This window comes from Eleutherodactylus coqui, chromosome 4 (genome assembly GCF_035609145.1).
Source record: "Eleutherodactylus coqui strain aEleCoq1 chromosome 4, aEleCoq1.hap1, whole genome shotgun sequence".
Taxonomy (NCBI): domain Eukaryota; kingdom Metazoa; phylum Chordata; class Amphibia; order Anura; family Eleutherodactylidae; genus Eleutherodactylus; species Eleutherodactylus coqui.
The window spans coordinates 301913033-301934919 of record NC_089840.1 but is presented as its reverse complement, the minus strand read 5'-3'; the positions used below and the strand labels follow the sequence as shown (position 1 = coordinate 301934919).

Here is a 21887-nt window from a genome sequence, read left to right as displayed (position 1 = left end):
GCAGTATTATAGTCGTTATATTCTTGTACATAGGGGGCAGTATTATAGTAGTTATATTCTTGTACATAGGGGACAGTATTATAGTAGTTATATTCTTGTACATAGAAGGCAGTATTATAGTAGTTATATTCTTGTACATAGGGGGCAGTATTATAGTAGTTATATTTTTGTACATAGGGAGCAGTATTATAGTAGTTATATTCTTGTACATAGGGGGCAGTATTATAGTAGTTATATTCTTGTACATAGGAGGACAGTATTATAGTAGTTATATTCTTGTACATAGGGGACAGTATTATAGTAGTTATATTCTTGTACATAGGGGGCAGTATTATAGTCGTTATATTCTTGTACATAGGGGGCAGTATTATAGTAGTTATATTCTTGTACATAGGGGACAGTATTATAGTAGTTATATTCTTGTACATAGGGAGCAGTATTATAGTAGTTATATTCTTGTACATAGGGGGCAGTATTATAGTAGTTATATTCTTGTACATAGGGAGCAGTATTATAGTAGTTATATTCTTGTACATAGGAGCAGTATTATATTAGTAATATTCTTGTACATAGGGGGCAGTATTATAGTAGTTATATTCTTGTACATAGGGGGCAGTATTATAGTAGTTTTATTCTTGTACATAGGAGCAGTATTATAGTAGTAATATTCTTGTGCATAGGGGGCAGTATTATAGTAGTTATAGTCTTGTACATTGGGAGGCAGTATTATAGTAGTTATATTCTTGTACATAGGAGGCAGTACTATAGTAGTTATAGTCTTGTACATAGGGAGCAGTATTATAGTAGTTATATTCTTGTACATAGGAGGCAGCATTATAGTAGTTATATGCTTGTACATAGGGGCAGTATTATAGTAGTTATATTCTTGTACATAGGGACAGTATTATAGTAGTTATAGTCTTGTACATAGGGGGCAGTATTATAGTAGTTATATTCTTGTACATAGGGGGCAGTATTATAGTAGCTATATTCTTGTACATAGGAGCAGTATTATAGTAGTAATATTCTTGTACATAGGGGGCAGTATTATAGTAGTTATAGTCTTGTACATTGGGAGGCAGTATTATAGTAGTTATATTCTTGTACATAGGAGGCAGTATTATAGTAGTTATATTCTTGTACATAGGGGGCAGCATTATAGTAGTTATATTCTTGTACATAGGGGGCAGTATTATAGTAGTTATATTCTTGTACATAGTGGGCAGCATTATAGTAGTTATATTCTTGTACATAGGGGCAGTGTTATAGTAGTTATATTCTTGTACATAGGGGCAGTATTATAGTAGTTATAGTCTTGTACATAGGGGGCAGTATTGTAATAGTTATATTCTTGTACATAGGGGGCAGTATTATAGTAGCTATATTCTTGTACATAGGAGCAGTATTATAGTAGTAATATTCTTGTACATAGGGGGCAGTATTATAGTAGTTATAGTCTTGTACATTGGGAGGCAGTATTATAGTAGTTATATTCTTGTACATAGGAAGCAGTAGTATAGTAGTTATATTCTTGTACATAGGGGGCAGTATTATAGTAGTTATATTCTTGTACATAGGAGGCAGTATTATAGTAGTTATATTCTTGTACATAGGAGGCAATATTATAGTAGTTATATTCTTGTATATAGAGGGCAGTATTATAGTAGTTATATTCTTGTACATAGGAGGCAGTATCATAGTAGTTATATTCCAGTACATAGGAGGCAGTATTATAGTAGTTATATTATTGTACATAGGGGACAGTATTATAGTAGTTATATTCTTGTACATAGGGGACAGTATTATAGTAGTTATATTCTTGTACATAGAAGGCAGTATTATAGTAGTTATATTCTTGTACATAGGGGGCAGTATTATAGTAGTTATATTTTTGTACATAGGGAGCAGTATTATAGTAGTTATATTCTTGTACATAGGGGGCAGTATTATAGTAGTTATATTCTTGTACATAGGAGGACAGTATTATAGTAGTTATATTCGTGTACATAGGGGACAGTATTATAGTAGTTATATTCTTGTACATAGGGGGCAGTATTATAGTCGTTATATTCTTGTACATAGGGGGCAGTATTATAGTCGTTATATTCTTGTACATAGGGGGCAGTATTATAGTAGTTATATTCTTGTACATTGGGGACAGTATTATAGTAGTTATATTCTTGTACATAGGGAGCAGTATTATAGTAGTTATATTCTTGTACATAGGGGGCAGTATTATAGTAGTTATATTCTTGTACATAGGGAGCAGTATTATAGTAGTTATATTCTTGTACATAGGAGCAGTATTATATTAGTAATATTCTTGTACATAGGGGGCAGTATTATAGTAGTTATATTCTTGTACATAGGGGGCAGTATTATAGTAGTTATATTCTTGTACATAGGGGGCAGTATTATAGTAGTTTTATTCTTGTACATAGGAGCAGTATTATAGTAGTAATATTCTTGTGCATAGGGGGCAGTATTATAGTAGTTATAGTCTTGTACATTGGGAGGCAGTATTATAGTAGTTATATTCTTGTACATAGGAGGCAGTACTATAGTAGTTATAGTCTTGTACATAGTGGGCAGTATTATAGTAGTTATATTCTTGTACATAGGAGGCAGCATTATAGTAGTTATATGCTTGTACATAGGGGCAGTATTATAGTAGTTATATTCTTGTACATAGGGGCAGTATTATAGTAGTTATAGTCTTGTACATAGGGGGCAGTATTATAGTAGTTATATTCTTGTACATAGGGGGCAGTATTATAGTAGCTATATTCTTGTACATAGGAGCAGTATTATAGTAGTAATATTCTTGTACATAGGGGGCAGTATTATAGTAGTTATAGTCTTGTACATTGGGAGGCAGTATTATAGTAGTTATAGTCTTGTACATAGGAGGCAGTATTATAGTAGTTATATTCTTGTACATAGGGGGCAGCATTATAGTAGTTATATTCTTGTACATAGGGGGCAGTATTATAGTAGTTATATTCTTGTACATAGTGGGCAGCATTATAGTAGTTATATTCTTGTACATAGGGGCAGTGTTATAGTAGTTATATTCTTGTACATAGGGGCAGTATTATAGTAGTTATAGTCTTGTACATAGGGGGCAGTATTGTAATAGTTATATTCTTGTACATAGGGGGCAGTATTATAGTAGCTATATTCTTGTACATAGGAGCAGTATTATAGTAGTAATATTCTTGTACATAGGGGGCAGTATTATAGTAGTTATAGTCTTGTACATTGGGAGGCAGTATTATAGTAGTTATATTCTTGTACATAGGGGGCAGTATTATAGTAGTTATATTCTTGTACATAGGAGGCAGTATTATAGTAGTTATATTCTTGTACATAGGGGACAGTATTATAGTTGTTATATTCTTGTACATAGGAGGCAGTATTATAGCAGTTATATTCTTGTACATAGGAGGCAGTATTATAGTAGTTATATTCTTGTACATAGGAGGCAGTATTATAGTAGTTATATTCTTGTACATAGGAGGCAGTATTATAGTAGTTATATTCTTGTACATAGGGGGCAGTATTATAGTAGTTATATTCTTGTACATAGGGGCAGTATTATAGTAGTTATATTCTTGTACATAGGAGGCAGTATTATAGTAGTTATATTCTTGTACATAGGGGCAGTATTATAGTAGTTATATTCTTGTACATAGGGGCAGTATTATAGTAGTTATATTCTTGTACATAGGGAGCAGTATTATAGTAGTTATATTCTTGTACATAGGAGGCATTATTATAGTAGTTATATTCTTGTACATAGGAGACAGTATTATAGTTGTTATATTCTTGTACATAGGAGGCAGTATTATAGCAGTTATATTCTTGTACATAGGAGGCAGTATTATAGTAGTTATATTCTTGTACATAGGAGGCAGTATTATAGTAGTTATATTCTTGTACATAGGGAGCAGTATTATAGTAGTTATATTCTTGTACATAGGAGGCAGTATTATAGCAGTTATATTCTTGTACATAGGAGGCAGTATTATAGCAGTTATATTCTTGTACATAGGAGGCAGTATTATAGTAGTTATATTCTTGTACATAGGAGGCGGTATTATAGTAGTTATATTCTTGTACATAGGAGGCGGTATTATAGCAGTTATATTCTTGTACATAGGAGGCAGTATTATAGTAGTTATATTCTTGTACATAGGAGGCAGTATTATAGTAGTTATATTCTTGTACATAGGAGGCAGTATTATAGTAGTTATATTCTTGTACATAGGGAGCAGTATTATAGTAGTTATATTCTTGTACATAGAGGGCAGTATTATAGTAGTTATATTCTTGTACATAGGAGGCAATATTATAGTAGTTATATTCTTGTATATAGAGGGCAGTATTATAGTAGTTATATTCTTGTACATAGGAGGCAGTATCATAGTAGTTATATTCCAGTACATAGGAGGCAGTATTATAGTAGTTATATTATTGTACATAGGGGACAGTATTATAGTAGTTATATTCTTGTACATAGGGGACAGTATTATAGTAGTTATATTCTTGTACATAGAAGGCAGTATTATAGTAGTTATATTCTTGTACATAGGGGGCAGTATTATAGTAGTTATATTTTTGTACATAGGGAGCAGTATTATAGTAGTTATATTCTTGTACATAGGGGGCAGTATTATAGTAGTTATATTCTTGTACATAGGAGGACAGTATTATAGTAGTTATATTCGTGTACATAGGGGACAGTATTATAGTAGTTATATTCTTGTACATAGGGGGCAGTATTATAGTCGTTATATTCTTGTACATAGGGGGCAGTATTATAGTCGTTATATTCTTGTACATAGGGGGCAGTATTATAGTAGTTATATTCTTGTACATTGGGGACAGTATTATAGTAGTTATATTCTTGTACATAGGGAGCAGTATTATAGTAGTTATATTCTTGTACATAGGGGGCAGTATTATAGTAGTTATATTCTTGTACATAGGGAGCAGTATTATAGTAGTTATATTCTTGTACATAGGAGCAGTATTATATTAGTAATATTCTTGTACATAGGGGGCAGTATTATAGTAGTTATATTCTTGTACATAGGGGGCAGTATTATAGTAGTTATATTCTTGTACATAGGGGGCAGTATTATAGTAGTTTTATTCTTGTACATAGGAGCAGTATTATAGTAGTAATATTCTTGTGCATAGGGGGCAGTATTATAGTAGTTATAGTCTTGTACATTGGGAGGCAGTATTATAGTAGTTATATTCTTGTACATAGGAGGCAGTACTATAGTAGTTATAGTCTTGTACATAGTGGGCAGTATTATAGTAGTTATATTCTTGTACATAGGAGGCAGCATTATAGTAGTTATATGCTTGTACATAGGGGCAGTATTATAGTAGTTATATTCTTGTACATAGGGGCAGTATTATAGTAGTTATAGTCTTGTACATAGGGGGCAGTATTATAGTAGTTATATTCTTGTACATAGGGGGCAGTATTATAGTAGCTATATTCTTGTACATAGGAGCAGTATTATAGTAGTAATATTCTTGTACATAGGGGGCAGTATTATAGTAGTTATAGTCTTGTACATTGGGAGGCAGTATTATAGTAGTTATAGTCTTGTACATAGGAGGCAGTATTATAGTAGTTATATTCTTGTACATAGGGGGCAGCATTATAGTAGTTATATTCTTGTACATAGGGGGCAGTATTATAGTAGTTATATTCTTGTACATAGTGGGCAGCATTATAGTAGTTATATTCTTGTACATAGGGGCAGTGTTATAGTAGTTATATTCTTGTACATAGGGGCAGTATTATAGTAGTTATAGTCTTGTACATAGGGGGCAGTATTGTAATAGTTATATTCTTGTACATAGGGGGCAGTATTATAGTAGCTATATTCTTGTACATAGGAGCAGTATTATAGTAGTAATATTCTTGTACATAGGGGGCAGTATTATAGTAGTTATAGTCTTGTACATTGGGAGGCAGTATTATAGTAGTTATATTCTTGTACATAGGGGGCAGTATTATAGTAGTTATATTCTTGTACATAGGAGGCAGTATTATAGTAGTTATATTCTTGTACATAGGGGACAGTATTATAGTTGTTATATTCTTGTACATAGGAGGCAGTATTATAGCAGTTATATTCTTGTACATAGGAGGCAGTATTATAGTAGTTATATTCTTGTACATAGGAGGCAGTATTATAGTAGTTATATTCTTGTACATAGGAGGCAGTATTATAGTAGTTATATTCTTGTACATAGGGGGCAGTATTATAGTAGTTATATTCTTGTACATAGGGGCAGTATTATAGTAGTTATATTCTTGTACATAGGAGGCAGTATTATAGTAGTTATATTCTTGTACATAGGGGCAGTATTATAGTAGTTATATTCTTGTACATAGGGGCAGTATTATAGTAGTTATATTCTTGTACATAGGGAGCAGTATTATAGTAGTTATATTCTTGTACATAGGAGGCATTATTATAGTAGTTATATTCTTGTACATAGGAGACAGTATTATAGTTGTTATATTCTTGTACATAGGAGGCAGTATTATAGCAGTTATATTCTTGTACATAGGAGGCAGTATTATAGTAGTTATATTCTTGTACATAGGAGGCAGTATTATAGTAGTTATATTCTTGTACATAGGGAGCAGTATTATAGTAGTTATATTCTTGTACATAGGAGGCAGTATTATAGCAGTTATATTCTTGTACATAGGAGGCAGTATTATAGCAGTTATATTCTTGTACATAGGAGGCAGTATTATAGTAGTTATATTCTTGTACATAGGAGGCGGTATTATAGTAGTTATATTCTTGTACATAGGAGGCGGTATTATAGCAGTTATATTCTTGTACATAGGAGGCAGTATTATAGTAGTTATATTCTTGTACATAGGAGGCAGTATTATAGTAGTTATATTCTTGTACATAGGGGGCAGTATTATAGTAGTTATATTCTTGTACATAGGAGGCAGTATTATAGTAGTAATATTCTTGTACATAGGGAGCAGTATTATAGTAGTTATATTCTTGTACATAGGGAGCAGTATTATAGTAGTTATATTCTTGTACATAGGGAGCAGTATTATAGTAGTTATATTCTTGTACATAGGAGGCAGTATTATAGTAGTTATATTCTTGTACATAGGAGGCAGTATTATAGTAGTTATATTCTTGTACATGGGGGGCAGTATTATAGCAGTTATATTCTTGTACATAGGAGGCAGTATTATAGCAGTTATATTCTTGTACATAGGAGGCAGTATTATAGTAGTTATATTCTTGTACATAGGGGGCAGTATTATAGTAGTTATATTCTTGTACATAGGGGGCAGTATTATAGTAGTTATATTTTTGTACATAGGGAGCAGTATTATAGTAGTTATATTCTTGTACATAGGGGGCAGTATTATAGTAGTTATATTCTTGTACATAGGAGGCAGTATTATAGTAGTTATATTCTTGTACATAGGGGACAGTATTATAGTTGTTATATTCTTGTACATAGGAGGCAGTATTATAGCAGTTATATTCTTGTACATAGGAGGCAGTATTATAGTAGTTATATTCTTGTACATAGGAGGCAGTATTATAGTAGTTATATTCTTGTACATAGGAGGCAGTATTATAGTAGTTATATTCTTGTACATCGGGGGCAGTATTATAGTAGTTATATTCTTGTACATCGGGGGCAGTATTATAGTAGTTATATTCTTGTACATAGGGGGCAGTATTATAGTAGTTATATTCTTGTACATAGGAGGCAGTATTATAGTAGTTATATTCTTGTACATAGGGGCAGTATTATAGTAGTTATATTCTTGTACATAGGGGCAGTATTATAGTAGTTATATTCTTGTACATAGGGAGCAGTATTATAGTAGTTATATTCTTGTACATAGGAGGCAGTATTATAGTAGTTATATTCTTGTACATAGGGGCAGTATTATAGTAGTTATATTCTTGTACATAGGGGGCAGTATTATAGTAGTTATATTCTTGTACATAGGGGGCAGTATTATAGTAGTTATATTCTTGTACATAGGGGCAGTATTATAGTAGTTATATTCTTGTACATAGGGGGCAGTATTATAGTAGTTATATTCTTGTACATAGGAGGCAGTATTATAGTAGTTATATTCTTGTACATAGGAGGCAGTATTATAGCAGTTATATTCTTGTACATAGGAGGCAGTATTATAGTAGTTATATTCTTGTACATAGGAGGCAGTATTATAGTAGTTATATTCTTGTACATAGGGGCAGTATTATAGTAGTTATATTCTTGTACATAGGAGGCAGTATTTTAGTAGTTATATTCTTGTACATAGGGGGCAGTATTATAGTAGTTATATTCTTGTACATAGGGGGCAGTATTATAGTAGTTATATTCTTGTACATAGGAGGCAGTATTATAGTAGTTATATTCTTGTACATAGGGGACAGTATTATAGTAGTTATATTCTTGTACATAGGGGCAGTATTATAGTAGTTATATTCTTGTACATAGGGGGCAGTATTATAGTAGTTATATTCTTGTACATAGGAGGCAGTATTATAGTAGTTATATTCTTGTACATAGGGGACAGTATTATAGTTGTTATATTCTTGTACATAGGAGGCAGTATTATAGCAGTTATATTCTTGTACATAGGAGGCAGTATTATAGTAGTTATATTCTTGTACATAGGGGCAGTATTATAGTAGTTATATTCTTGTACATAGGAGGCAGTATTTTAGTAGTTATATTCTTGTACATAGGGGGCAGTATTATAGTAGTTATATTCTTGTACATAGGGGGCAGTATTATAGTAGTTATATTCTTGTACATAGGGGGCAGTATTATAGTAGTTATACTCTTGTACATAGGAGGCAGTATTATAGTAGTTATATTCTTGTACATAGGAGGCAGTATTATAGTAGTTATATTCTTGTACATAGGGGCAGTATTATAGTAGTTATATTCTTGTACATAGGAGGCAGTATTTTAGTAGTTATATTCTTGTACATAGGGGGCAGTATTATAGTAGTTATATTCTTGTACATAGGGGGCAGTATTATAGTAGTTATATTCTTGTACATAGGAGGCAGTATTATAGTAGTTATATTCTTGTACATAGGGGACAGTATTATAGTAGTTATATTCTTGTACATAGGGGCAGTATTATAGTAGTTATATTCTTGTACATAGGGGCAGTATTATAGTAGTTATATTCTTGTACATAGGAGGCAGTATTATAGTAGTTATATTCTTGTACATAGGGGACAGTATTATAGTTGTTATATTCTTGTACATAGGAGGCAGTATTATAGCAGTAATATTCTTGTACATAGGAGGCAGTATTATAGTAGTTATATTCTTGTACATAGGGGCAGTATTATAGTAGTTATATTCTTGTACATAGGAGGCAGTATTTTAGTAGTTATATTCTTGTACATAGGGGGCAGTATTATAGTAGTTATATTCTTGTACATAGGGGGCAGTATTATAGCAGTTATATTCTTGTACATAGGAGGCAGTATTATAGTAGTTATATTCTTGTACATAGGGGGCAGTATTATAGCAGTTATATTCTTGTACATAGGAGGCAGTATTATAGTAGTTATATTCTTGTACATAGGGGCAGTATTATAGTAGTTATATTCTTGTACATAGGGGGCAGTATTATAGTAGTTATATTCTTGTACATAGGGGGCAGTATTATAGTAGTTATATTCTTGTACATAGGGGGCAGTATTATAGTAGTTATATTCTTGTACATAGGGGGCAGTATTATAGTAGTTATATTCTTGTACATAGGGGGCAGTATTATAGTAGTTATACTCTTGTACATAAGGGGCAGTATTATAGTAGTTATATACTTGTACATAGGGGGCAGTATTATAGTAGTTATAGTCTTGTACATTGGGAGGCAGTATTATAGTAGTTATATTCTTTCCATGCAATGCAGTGCAGTGGAAATAACGGAGATAGAACAATACCTCTGCAGTGCCTCCCTTCGGAAGGCAATGTTCTTGCAAGTCAGTGTTAGACTCTTTATACAAGCCCTGGTACCATGACTGGAAGTTGAAAGCCGAGCCAGAATCCATAGACAGACAGCTCAGTGATGCTTTTATCATGCCAATGATCATGGTGTCTCATGCTATATAAGTATATTGAAATGTTGGTCCGGATTACGGAAGCCTAGCTTCATGATGTCTCTCTTGGGATATTTGAATCGTTCTGTCATGCTCCGCCCCTCATTCATTGCCGCAGTCATCACATGCTACATCACTCTTCTTTGGACACTTCCTTTAAGTTGAGGTACATCTCTTGGCGCTCGGTTCCATCGGCGGCATTGTTCTGGCTGCGACTGATCTGTTGTTCTTGTTCTTAATTCGGCGCTCTTGTTTGTTTTGCTGATACGCGTTTCCCCTCTAAGTGATTGCAGAACGAACAAATCTAAACAATGTTTATTATGTGCCGAGTGACTACAAACAGCTCCTGATTGTCTGCAATTTAACCTTCAGCGATGCAATAAGACAGCGAGCGGAAATCTTTATAAAGCTGCTGAAGAGAAGCAGAAACTAAACCGTCTTCTGTTCCATCAAACAGAACAAAATGAACTTCGCATTTTTCACGGATTTTTTCTTAATATATCAAATCCATTTCTAGCAGAAGATGAGACCTAATGGTGATGGCTGCGCCGGATCTGTGGGGTAGGACAGGGCGAGCTGGAGTTGTTGTAGCAAGAGGATAGCTGAGGGTTATAGGAGCTGCCTAGGATTAGAAGCACATGGCAGCTTTCTTCCAAAAACAGCGCCACAAGCGTCCACAGGTTGTATGCAGTATTGCAGGCCAATTGTATTCACTTTAGTGGAGCCGAGGTGCAGTACCTGGTATAACCTGTAGTGTACTACTTCTGCGATAACGCAAGCATTGTGTCGTTGAGCGGCCCCTTAATGCCACTACACAAGTGGGACAGTTGAAGCTCTGGAGCATGGGCGCTCTTCTTTGACCTTACAGACAATTTTATTTTTTACTTGTTAGCTAGACTGATGACATACAAAAGTTGCAATTTTGTTACACATTGCAAAGTTGCTACTTTTTACATTTTTACTCTAGAGCCACGCACTTTTAAACAAGTGGGCGGGGCCTAGCATTCGGGGGCGTGGCTATGGGTCATTGTGTTCTCTGCCAGAAGCTTGGTGCTGCTGGATACAAACCTCTTCATACATTGGACTCCGCTGCAGAGTTTACTTGGCCGACATATGAAACGCACAGGAAAGTAAATGAACCCCAAGGAGGTCTGTCCAGCCTGGTCGTGATTGGACAAATCTGCAGGGATTCATAGGCTGAACAGGGTCCCTAATGCTGATGTGCCCCAACCCTACAGAGCCGCTCTCTGTCCGGGGTCATAGACAGAGGGGGTTCAAGTCCCCTGAATAGCCACAGTCACAGGATAACCTGCTACTTGTCTGCACCCACCACTAGGGGGAGCTATCTGTATACTCTTGATACGCTTACCCCTTCCTGCCTCAGAGTGTAAATGTACACCCCATCTGAAAAGCAGTTCCCTCCCCAGGATGTACACTTACATCCTCACGCCGCAACAGTGGGGATCAGGGAGAACTCTGATCCCCACTGTTAACCCCTTGAATGCCACGATCAGTTTGGGTTGTTTCATGTAAAGGACTCACAGAGGGACGGAGGGCTTCTCTGACATCACTGGCCCCCTGCCATGTAATTGGGTTGGATAATGGCGTCTGGGACTTCCTGGGAATAAAGTCGCCTATGAATATTTCTGCGTTCGCTTCCTTCTCGCCATACGTTTGCTTCACACGCTCGTTCAAACACCTTTCATTGGCTTACAAATGCGAGAACGCGTTTAGTTAATAGTTGCATGATGGGAGTTGTAATTTTCCTGCACGGTAGACAGTAAATAAGCCGGGCGGCGGTATTACAAGTGTAAGTCTGCGGTAAATACGGCCGGCGGCGGCGGCTTCTCATCCCGGACCTTTCACTGTTTCACTTAATCTTAAGCTTTAAGATAAAATGGAGCCAAAGCAAATAATAATCCCTGCGGTCGCCTTCCTGCGAGCCGCGCGGCCGGCGCTCAGCATCACCGCTATGCCGCTACGCCGTGTAATCGGAAGGAACACTCGCAGACGTGTAACAAATGCCTTTGATGAATAATTCCCAAGATGTCTTCCCGGAAGCCGAAGACATCAGATAAGTGGAGACTAACAGAAGTGACGCTTCTCACTCGCCTCTTATCGCCTGCAGACCACGGCTCTCCTATTAATGTGCCAGTCGCCCCCCAGGACCGCGCCGAACCCGCCGCTCACGCACGCCGACCGGAGGGGACCTTCTTTAAACACAATGCCATCAGATAAGGAAACCTTAAGAAGAGCGGGGGGGCGGGGGGGGCACTTCTTATACCGGAATCTTCCATCAAGGCAACTTGTTAGGGACACGGAACAAAATACATTTATACATTTAACCCCTTAAGCACATATATAGATTCTGCTTAAAGTATGTTGGCGCGTCCACTAATGTAGGCGTGGTCACTTGGACGTGGCGAATGCGCCAACATACTTTAAGCAGGATCTGTGCCCACATTGCCTGCGGTTGGTATATACAAGGGCTCTTAGGTCGGAGAGGCGTATGGGCGCCGCCGCCACGTGCTTGTACTGAAGCAGCAACAATGGACACGTGTGCGGACCGGAGTGACCATGACAAGCGCCGCATTGTGCAGCGGAGCGGTCGGAGCATCTCCAGAGCGGCCAGTGTAACCTTATGGCTGATGGGTGTATATAGCGACTCTTCTGCGGACTGCGGCCGTTATATTGGCCATGATACAGATTTGTTTGTCTTTTGCAGGTCCACAGATTATGGAACGACCTACGAGAAGTTTAATGAGAAGGTGGGGCTGAAAACGGTCCTGAGCTACCTGTATGTGAGCCCCACCAACAAGAGGAAGGTAAGGATGCTCCGCGCCGCCCGCCGTCATGCATCGTCCCATTGTCTCCATCGCCCAGGACGCTACGGCACATGGTTGTACGTCATGCAGATGGGTTACACATATAGTGGTGCTTGTATCGCCGTCTGCGGCGCGGTGGCCACTGATTGGCTGTGTGAGCTTCCGTTGCTCTCCTCCTCTCCGGTGACCATTATTTACTCCTATGATTTACGTATCGATGTTAAAGGTGTGACAAGAGCGGAATACGGGGCCGTGTATGGGAATCAGAGAAGGGAACGACTTCATGGAAGGTGGGTGCTACCCATACTAATTACAGTAAATCTGCATGTTGTGATTCCGGGAGGGGCGGCAGCCGCTTGCCTGCACTTAGGTTGCATGTGGAGTTTGTCGGACTTTCACCCATTTCCTCACATCTACTTGTTGAATATTCGCATTTAGAAAGGCAACTGGTCTCCCCTAAAGGCCCATTAATACGGAGCAATGATCGCCCAAAAAGCGCTCAAACAGCAGTTTCAGTGACAGAGTTATGCAAAGATGATTGCTTAAAACTAAGTAGCTAATTAGCTACTTAAGAGTTAATGCAGGCAGAGCGGGTCACCATCGTGATACCTCCGAGAACAGCAGCTGCTTTGTATATGCAAAAAGCTGCATTGTTCTCGGAGCTTTGAGCTGGTGTCCCGCTGAGAACTGCCAGCAGGATACCAGCTGAAGCAATGCATTCAGCACCGCCTGCTGAGAAAATCAGCATGCAGCGCTGATAAGAGTCATCAGTGATTTCTAGCTTGCTAGAGATCAGCAATGAGCGAAAAGTGCACGATGGCCGCGCGTATAGACGCAAGGATTATCGCTCAAAAGACGGCTTTTTAGCGAATTTTGAGCGCTAATCGTTGTGTCTAAATGGGCCTTTTCCCTGGACAAGAGCTGTGATGTACATAAGCCCTTTTCTTTCTTCTTAGCTTCGGTCTCCTCATGCATGTTTAGTTTAGAATTAGCATGTGGAAACCAAATCATAAATACCTACAAACCTTCTCTCCATTGTAACATGTTTTGTATCTATTTCTGTATACATGTAGATACTTAGCTGCTCGTCTCTTTCAGAATAAATCTGCAATTTATTAGTCAGCCTTGTCTGTTATAAAATAACCATAACTCCAAAGATTGTGTTAATAATTCATAGTCTGGGTTCCAGCTTACCGGTGACATAGAAGCTGATGGTGGCAGCAGTAGCGTGCGGGTGTTGTAGAGTCCTGGAAGGGGTGATTTGAGCTTCTGGTCTGCATGCATGCAGGAGCCTGGGAAAGCTGGGTACAAATCAGCTAGTATTCTAACGACTCCATGCTTGTAATCCCACTGGAGTGATCCATTGAGGCTCTGCAGTGACAGGTGTTGACAGCGGTGCCAGCGCTCAAAATAGTCGATCTGTTAAAATTAGTGATGAAGGCGGGATCAATCGGAATCTCCCATCTCTCCTCTACTTCCCCATCCGTTGACACATATGTATCTGTGTGTATATAATACAGGGTGAATCAAAAGTCTGGACACTCCTGTTTAACTGTTGTAATACTAAGTACTAATTAGGAAGTAGACTGCATTTTTTTTGGTGGAGGGGACATTTTTGGCAGCCATTTTGAACTCTGCCATTTTGAATTCAGCTCCGTTTTTTCCAATAGGAAGCCGGTCATGTGATATATTAGTCGTGGCTAGTGTTTACTCAGAAACTCGCTGGAGGTGTCCGTTTTCTCCTCTCTGTACTTGTTTTGGAGTTAAGTTAGAGAAATGTCTCAGAGTGCTTTACATGACACATTTGATGCGTCCGTCCTCCTGCCGGATGCACATAGGTAAACGTATAATCCAGACTTCATGAACAAACTCAAGGAACTGCAAGTGACATTTCTTCACAGCACTGGGGGATTCGCCATTTCAGGTGAACCATATTGTGTAGTTTTCCACCTACATAACAGACTTTAAATGGCCCCAAAGATAAAAGCCCTAAGGCGTTCAGTTCGGTGACCTTGGTGGCCATTCTACCGGACCTCTATGCCCAATCCAGTGCCCAGGGAACTGCATCTGTATACAGCCAGTGTGGAGGTGCGCCACCCTATGGAAAGCAACGTGGGAACTCACTGTTACTAATTGCATCCTCACTGGATGGACCCCTAGACAAGTAAAGAGAACGCGCAACGGACACTTCCAGTGTGTTTCTGAGTAAGTTCTAGCAAAGTCTGATATATCACATGACTCCCTTTCCATTTGAAAAACCTGAACTCAATTCAATATGGCGGAGTTCAAAATGTCCAGGAAAAACGTCTCTTCCGCAAAAAAATTTCGCCATCCTTCAAATTAATACTTGAGCATATTGCAAGTCAATTTTCTCATGATTTCACCAGATAAATGGGTGTGTCCGGACTTTTGCCTCAGCCTGTATGTATAATTTAGCAAGCAGTACCGGAACTAGTAGGTGCACACCATATAAAAGTCAGTTATACAGTTTACTCTGGTCAGGGAACGTAAACCACCGAATCAGGAATTAAGTCGGAGAGCTCCTCTAGGGCAAGTATTGATCTACAAGGTGGCCGTCGGCCGTGTGAGTACCGGAGCGAGGAAGGATTTGGGAGTCCATGAACTGATATACGACCACAATATCTCCGGCTGAAGACTGATCTCAGGGTCTCTCTTTGTCTAAGAAATTGGGGCCTCGGGGTGCAGCATCACCCATGAGTAGGTGGCACTGAGGCTCATCGCCGGATGCTTCCTCAGCTGATACCTTTGCCCTTTAATATTGATCTCTGTGCGCGTTACCGAAAGATGCAGCAAAGTCAGGCACAGCGCATTATCACTGGCTCTGATGCCGATGACCAGGGGATCTCCCTCTCAGGTACACAAGTCCGGCTGCAGGTCAGCTCTGCTGCAGCTCACCTGAGGAGTGTGTATAATCAGTGTGTGTATTATCACTGTACTGTGACATCACTGTGTGTATTATCTCTGTTCTGTGACATCATTCTGTGTATTATCCCTGTACTGTGACATCACTGTGTGTATTATCCCTGTACTGTGACATCACTGTGTGTATTATCCCTGTACTGTGACATCACTGTGTGTATTATCCCTGTACTGTGACATCACTGTGTGTATTATCCCTGTACTGTGACATCACTGTGTGTATTATCCCTGTTCTGTGACATCACTGTGTATTATCTCTGTTCTGTGACATCATTCTGTGTATAATCCCTGTACTGTGACATCACTGTGTGTGTTATCCCTGTACTGTGACATCATCCTGTGTATTATCACTGTGTGTATAATCCCTGTACTGTGACATCAATGTGCGTATAATCCCTGTACTGTGACATCACTGCGTGTGTTATCTCTATATTGTCACATCACTGTATACAAGTCCGGCTGCAGATCAGCTCTGCTGCAGCTCACCTAAGGATCTCCCTAACAGGCATACAAGCCTAGCTGCAGATCAGCTCTGCTGCAGCTCCCACCAGTTGAGCATCTTTTCTCTGCACTCTCTGAAAGTGCTGAGTCACTCTGAGCCTACGTTTTATTACCGGCCAATCAGCAGGTAGCTCAGATCCTGTTAGTCCACAGCAGCACATTTAGAGTACAAAAAACAGTCATGTGACATCCCTGAAGGAACATAAAGTACAGCAGCAATATCCCTATGTATATTATGACGACGTGCAGCTTTGGAAATGGCCACTAGTGAGCTTGATTCCAGACTGCCTGAAGGTCTGTGTGGCATTTAAATGAGGTCATTGCTGGCTAATTAGGAGGCAGCTTAGGGGCCTCAATAAATCGAATGGGTGCCATTTAGCAAGGGCCTGGGAGATGGGCTGCTGTGAAGGTTACGACCAGATATGGAGCAGAGCATCCAAGTACCTTATTGTTGATTGAGGAAATAAATGTTTAGTTAGTGGCCAGGCGGACAGGGGTTTAGGTGCTGCATATGATCATGAACCGCGTAACCTGTGTTTGAGACAGAAAATGAAGCCAAGTTGATTTTATTTGGACGGTCACAGCCATGTCTGAACTTGCTGCTTTGCACCCTTAAACCAAAACCCGAACGCCTTTCATAAGAGTATAATATTAGTTTTTGTATATCGTGCTTTCCCCATCAACAGCCTTCTGTAATAGTAATATTGACCTTTGCACTGTGACATCACTGTGTAGTATCCCTGTACTGTGACATCACTGTGTAGTATCCCTGTACTGTGACATCACTGTGTATGATGTCTGTACTGTAATATTACTGTGTGTATTATCTCTGTACTGTGACATCACTGTATATATCATCCCTGTACTGTGATATCATTGGGTATATTATCATTGTACTGTGACATCATTGTGTGTATTCTCTATGTACTGTGACATCACTGTGTATATTATCCCTGTACTATGACATCACTGTATTACTTCTGTACTGTGACATCACTGTGTATTAATCCTGTACTGTGACATCACGATATGTATCATCCTTGTACTGTGACATCACTGTGTATATTATCTCTGTACTATTACATCACTGTGTATTATCTCTGCACCGTGACATCACTGTGTGTATTATCTCTGTACTGTGACATCACCATGTATTAATCCTGTACTGTGACATCACTGCATGTATCATCCCTGTACTATTACATCACTGTGTATGATCTCTGTACTGTGACATCACTGTGTGTATTATCTCTGTACTTTGACATCACCGTGTATTATCCCTGTACTGTGACATCACTGTGTGTATTATCTCTGTACTGTGACATCACCATGTATTAATCCTGTACTGTGACATCACTGTATGTATCATCCCTGTACTATTACATCACTGTGTATTATCTCTGTACTGTGACATCACTGTGTGTATTATCTCTGCACCGTGACATCACTGTGTGTATTATCTCTGTACTGTGACATCACCATGTATTAATCCTGTACTGTGACATCACTGCATGTATCATCCCTGTACTATTACATCACTGTGTATGATCTCTGTGCTGTGACATCACTGTGTGTATTATCTCTGTACTTTGACATCACCGTGTATTATCCCTGTACTGTGACATCATTGTGTGTATCATCCCTGTACTGTGACGTCACTGTGTATTATCTCTGTACTGTGACATCACTGTGTATTATCCCTGTACTGTGACATCACTGTGTATTATCTCCTGTACTGTGACATCACTGTGTGTATTATCTCTGTACTGTGACATCACTGTGTATTATCTCCTGTACTGTGACATCACTGTGTGTATTATCTCTGCACTGTGACATCACTGTGTATTATCTCTGTACTGTGACATCACTGTGTATTATCCCTGTACTGTGACGTCACTGTGTATGATCTCTGTACTGTGACATCACTGTGTGTATTATCTCTGTACTGTGACATCACCATGTATTAATCCTGCTCTGTGACATCACTGTATGTATCATCCCTGTACTGTGACATCACTGTGTATGATCTCTGTACTGTGACATCATTGTGTGTATTATCCCTGTACTGTGACGTCACTGTGTGTATTATCCCTGTACTGTGACGTCATTGGGTGTATTATCCCTGTACTGTGACATCACTGGGTGTATTATCCCTGTACTGTGACATCATTGTGTGTATTATCCCTGTACTGTGATGTCACTATGTGTACTATCAATGTATGAAGTCATATTTTAATCTTGCGGTGAATATCTTCCTGGTGGAGACGGTCCCTGTCCTTACTTGTGATGTCACTTCACACTCCTTTTCGGACATCTCCCTATGTCCAGCATTCGGTGCTTTGGGCTGTGCATGTGTCCCATTGGCTTCTGCCAGGCAATGCCAGTAGGGCCTCAGCGCTGCGGTAACCATGTAGCCCCCCCGCCACAGAGAAGTAACCAATCTGCATCTCTCCGCCTCGTATTTCTTCCGTGTCGCCTCGCTGTTAATAAACTCAGAGAGCAGAGATCTAGACTCCCTCATAACTGCAGCAGCGGAGAATTATTACCGAGTTGTGGGGAGCCGCGCCGGGGGAGGGGTTTATACCTAATTAGAGCAACCTGATCCTGGATGGAACTCAGGAAATAAACCAAATCCTAAAAAATGCAACATGCGCTATAATTGTCTCCGGTCACAAAACTCGATTAGCATCTAAATGTATCAGCAACGGAAAACGAGCAGGAATGAATGCGCTACAAAGAAGAATTAACGATGTCATAAGGAGAGACAGAGAGAGGAAAGTAATGTATGTACACAGTGACTCCAGCAGCAGAATAGTGAGTGCAGCTCTGGGGTATAATACAGGATGTAACTCAGGAGCAGTACAGGATAAGTAATGTATGTACACAGTGACTCCACCAGCAGAATAGTGAGTGCAGCTCTGGAGGATAATACAGGATGTAACTCCGGAGCAGTACAGGATAAGTAATGTATGTACACAGTGACTGCACCAGCAGAATAGTGAGTGCAGCTCTGAGGTACAATACAGGATGTAACTCAGGATCAGTACAGGATAAGTAATGTATGTACACAGTGACTCCACCAGCAGAATAGTGAGTGCAGCTCTGGAGTATAATACAGGATGTAACTCAGGATCAGTACAGGATAAGTAATTTATGTACACAGTGACTCCACCAGCAGAATAGTGAGTGCAGCCTTGGAGTATAATACAGGATGTAACTCAGGATTAGTACAGGATAAGTAATGTATGTACACAGTGACTCCACCAGCAGAATAGTGAGTGCAGCTCTGGAGTATAATACAGGATGTAACTCGGGATCAGTACAGGATAAGTAATGTATGTATACAGTGACTCCAGCAGCAGAATAGTGAGTGCAGCTCTGGAGTATAATACAGGATGTAACTCAGGAGCAGTACAGGATAAGTAATGTATGTACACAGTGACTCTACCAGCAGAATAGTGAGTGAAACTCTGGAGTATAATACAGGATGTAACTCAGGGGCAGTACAGGATAAGTAACGTATATACTCAGTGACTCCACCAGCAGAATAGTGAGTGCAGCTCTGGAGTATAATACAGGATGTAACTCAGGAGCAGTACAGGATAAGTAACGTATATACTCAGTGACTCCACCAGCAGAATAGTGAGTGCAGCTCTGGAGTATAATACAGGATGTAACTCAGGATCAGTACAGGATAGGTAATGTATGTACACAGTGGCTCCACCAGCAGAATAGTGAGTGCAGCTCAGGAGTATAATACAGGATCAGTAATGTATGTACACAGTGGCTCCACCAGCAGAATAGAGAGTGCAGCTCTGGAGTATAATACAGGATGTAACTCAGGAGCAGTACAGGATAAGTAACGTATATACTCAGTGACTCCACCAGCAGAATAGTGAGTGCAGCTCTGGGGTATAATACAGGATAAGTGATGTATGTACACAGTGACTACACTACTCATTTTAAGAGGTTTCCATGCAATCCTATAACCCCTGTAGGGACACAGTTATTTTTTTTTGACTTTCGGTTTTACTTCCCACTTTCAGAAAATCGTCTTCTATTTATGCCCCTCCATCGCTGTCCGAGGGCTTGTTTATTTTTCCGTGGGACATGTTTTATTTTTCTGTGGTTTTATTTAAAGTCTCTTCGTTCCTATGGGGCGCTCAGCGCAGCCACAAGGACCGCCCCCTTTACCAAATATGTTTGGCGTATTTTTTTATCTAGATTCTTTAGTATAAATATGAAAAATTGTTTTGTTTTCCTTTTTATTTTTTTAATAACTAAACCCTTTTTCTTACTCTTTTCACAATTTGCGGTGGTTTGATACAACCGTTACATTACGCTCCAGGTAAGCCAGATATGGCGCTCGTGAACATGCCATTTAACCACAGATGGCACACGATTTTCAGGCGAAAGCATCTAGCGTGGCGTCTGTGGGGGTCCAATCCCTCTTATGTGCGGCGCGATGCTGGCGGAGGAACACGCCAAGATCAGACATGCCATCATTTGGTTCCCACATGGCTTGTGTTGATGATTCCGTGCAGAAGATCGCAGTTCAGACTCGCGTGAGATCTACGCTTCTCGCAACAATTTTGCGTGATTTTCATCCGTATGAAATTGGCTTTAGTAGGCAATGAGCAATGGCAGAACCCGAGGGCCTTCAGAAGACCCCCCCTACCCCCGGCTGCCATCGCAGCTGAATGACTACACACAACCCCCTTATAGGGGGGCTGTTCAGGACCCCTGAAGTCTGATTGAGGTATTAAACTGCTGCTGTCAGATGTGACGGCGACATTTAAAGGGTTCGCAGCTGTGATGGCAGCTGTTGTGGGTGGATCTCATGCATACCCTGAACCTCCATGTTGTAATTGTACTTCATGGAGCGTTAAGGGGTTAATTATAACCCATCATGATTAGTTGATCGGCCGGGGTCGCCCCTCAGGACCCTGAGCAATGCGTGTTGGCACCGGCAATACAGGCAGCGTACAGAGTGGAGACGCAGTGCTCCGACCGCTTTGTAGTGGTTGGCGCTGGTAATGCATTTGGAGGGTCTCGGCTTCTGTGTGTTCTGCCACTTTTGCTGATTGGTTGGAGGGAGCCCACATGTTCACACGCCCCGCACCGACAGCATAGAAGAAGCTTCCTAATGAAGTCAATCCTAATGAGAATGTAATCATTAATTAGAGTCGGCATGAAGGAGATTAGGGGGTGTTGGGCCGGACGGCGTGATGTTCCCGGGACTTCCGTCTCTTCTGACAGCCCCTTATTAGTTTAATACTATTGCCGGCGCTCATTAGCGGCTGCTGGATTAGCAGCGATTTGGTGCAGGAGAGAAGTGTAACATCTACCTCTAATTGATTTACTTGTGAGAAGGATAATTACTTGGCGGGGATTACAGATGTACGAGGCTCCTCAGAAGACAATGCGGGAGGCGGCGTTCTGAGGACTCAGC

At 39.6% G+C, this 21887-nt stretch overlaps 1 protein-coding gene across 1 annotated transcript in view; it reads left to right on the top strand.

The window, feature by feature from the left end:
• SORCS3 (sortilin related VPS10 domain containing receptor 3) overlaps window positions 1–21887 on the top strand; it is an 810393-nt gene that overhangs the window by 297903 nt on the left and 490603 nt on the right. The window contains exon 3 of the mRNA XM_066601804.1: window positions 12895–12994. Within this exon, the coding sequence (XP_066457901.1) occupies window positions 12895–12994 (100 nt within the window). The remainder of the gene's footprint in view (window positions 1–12894; window positions 12995–21887) is intronic.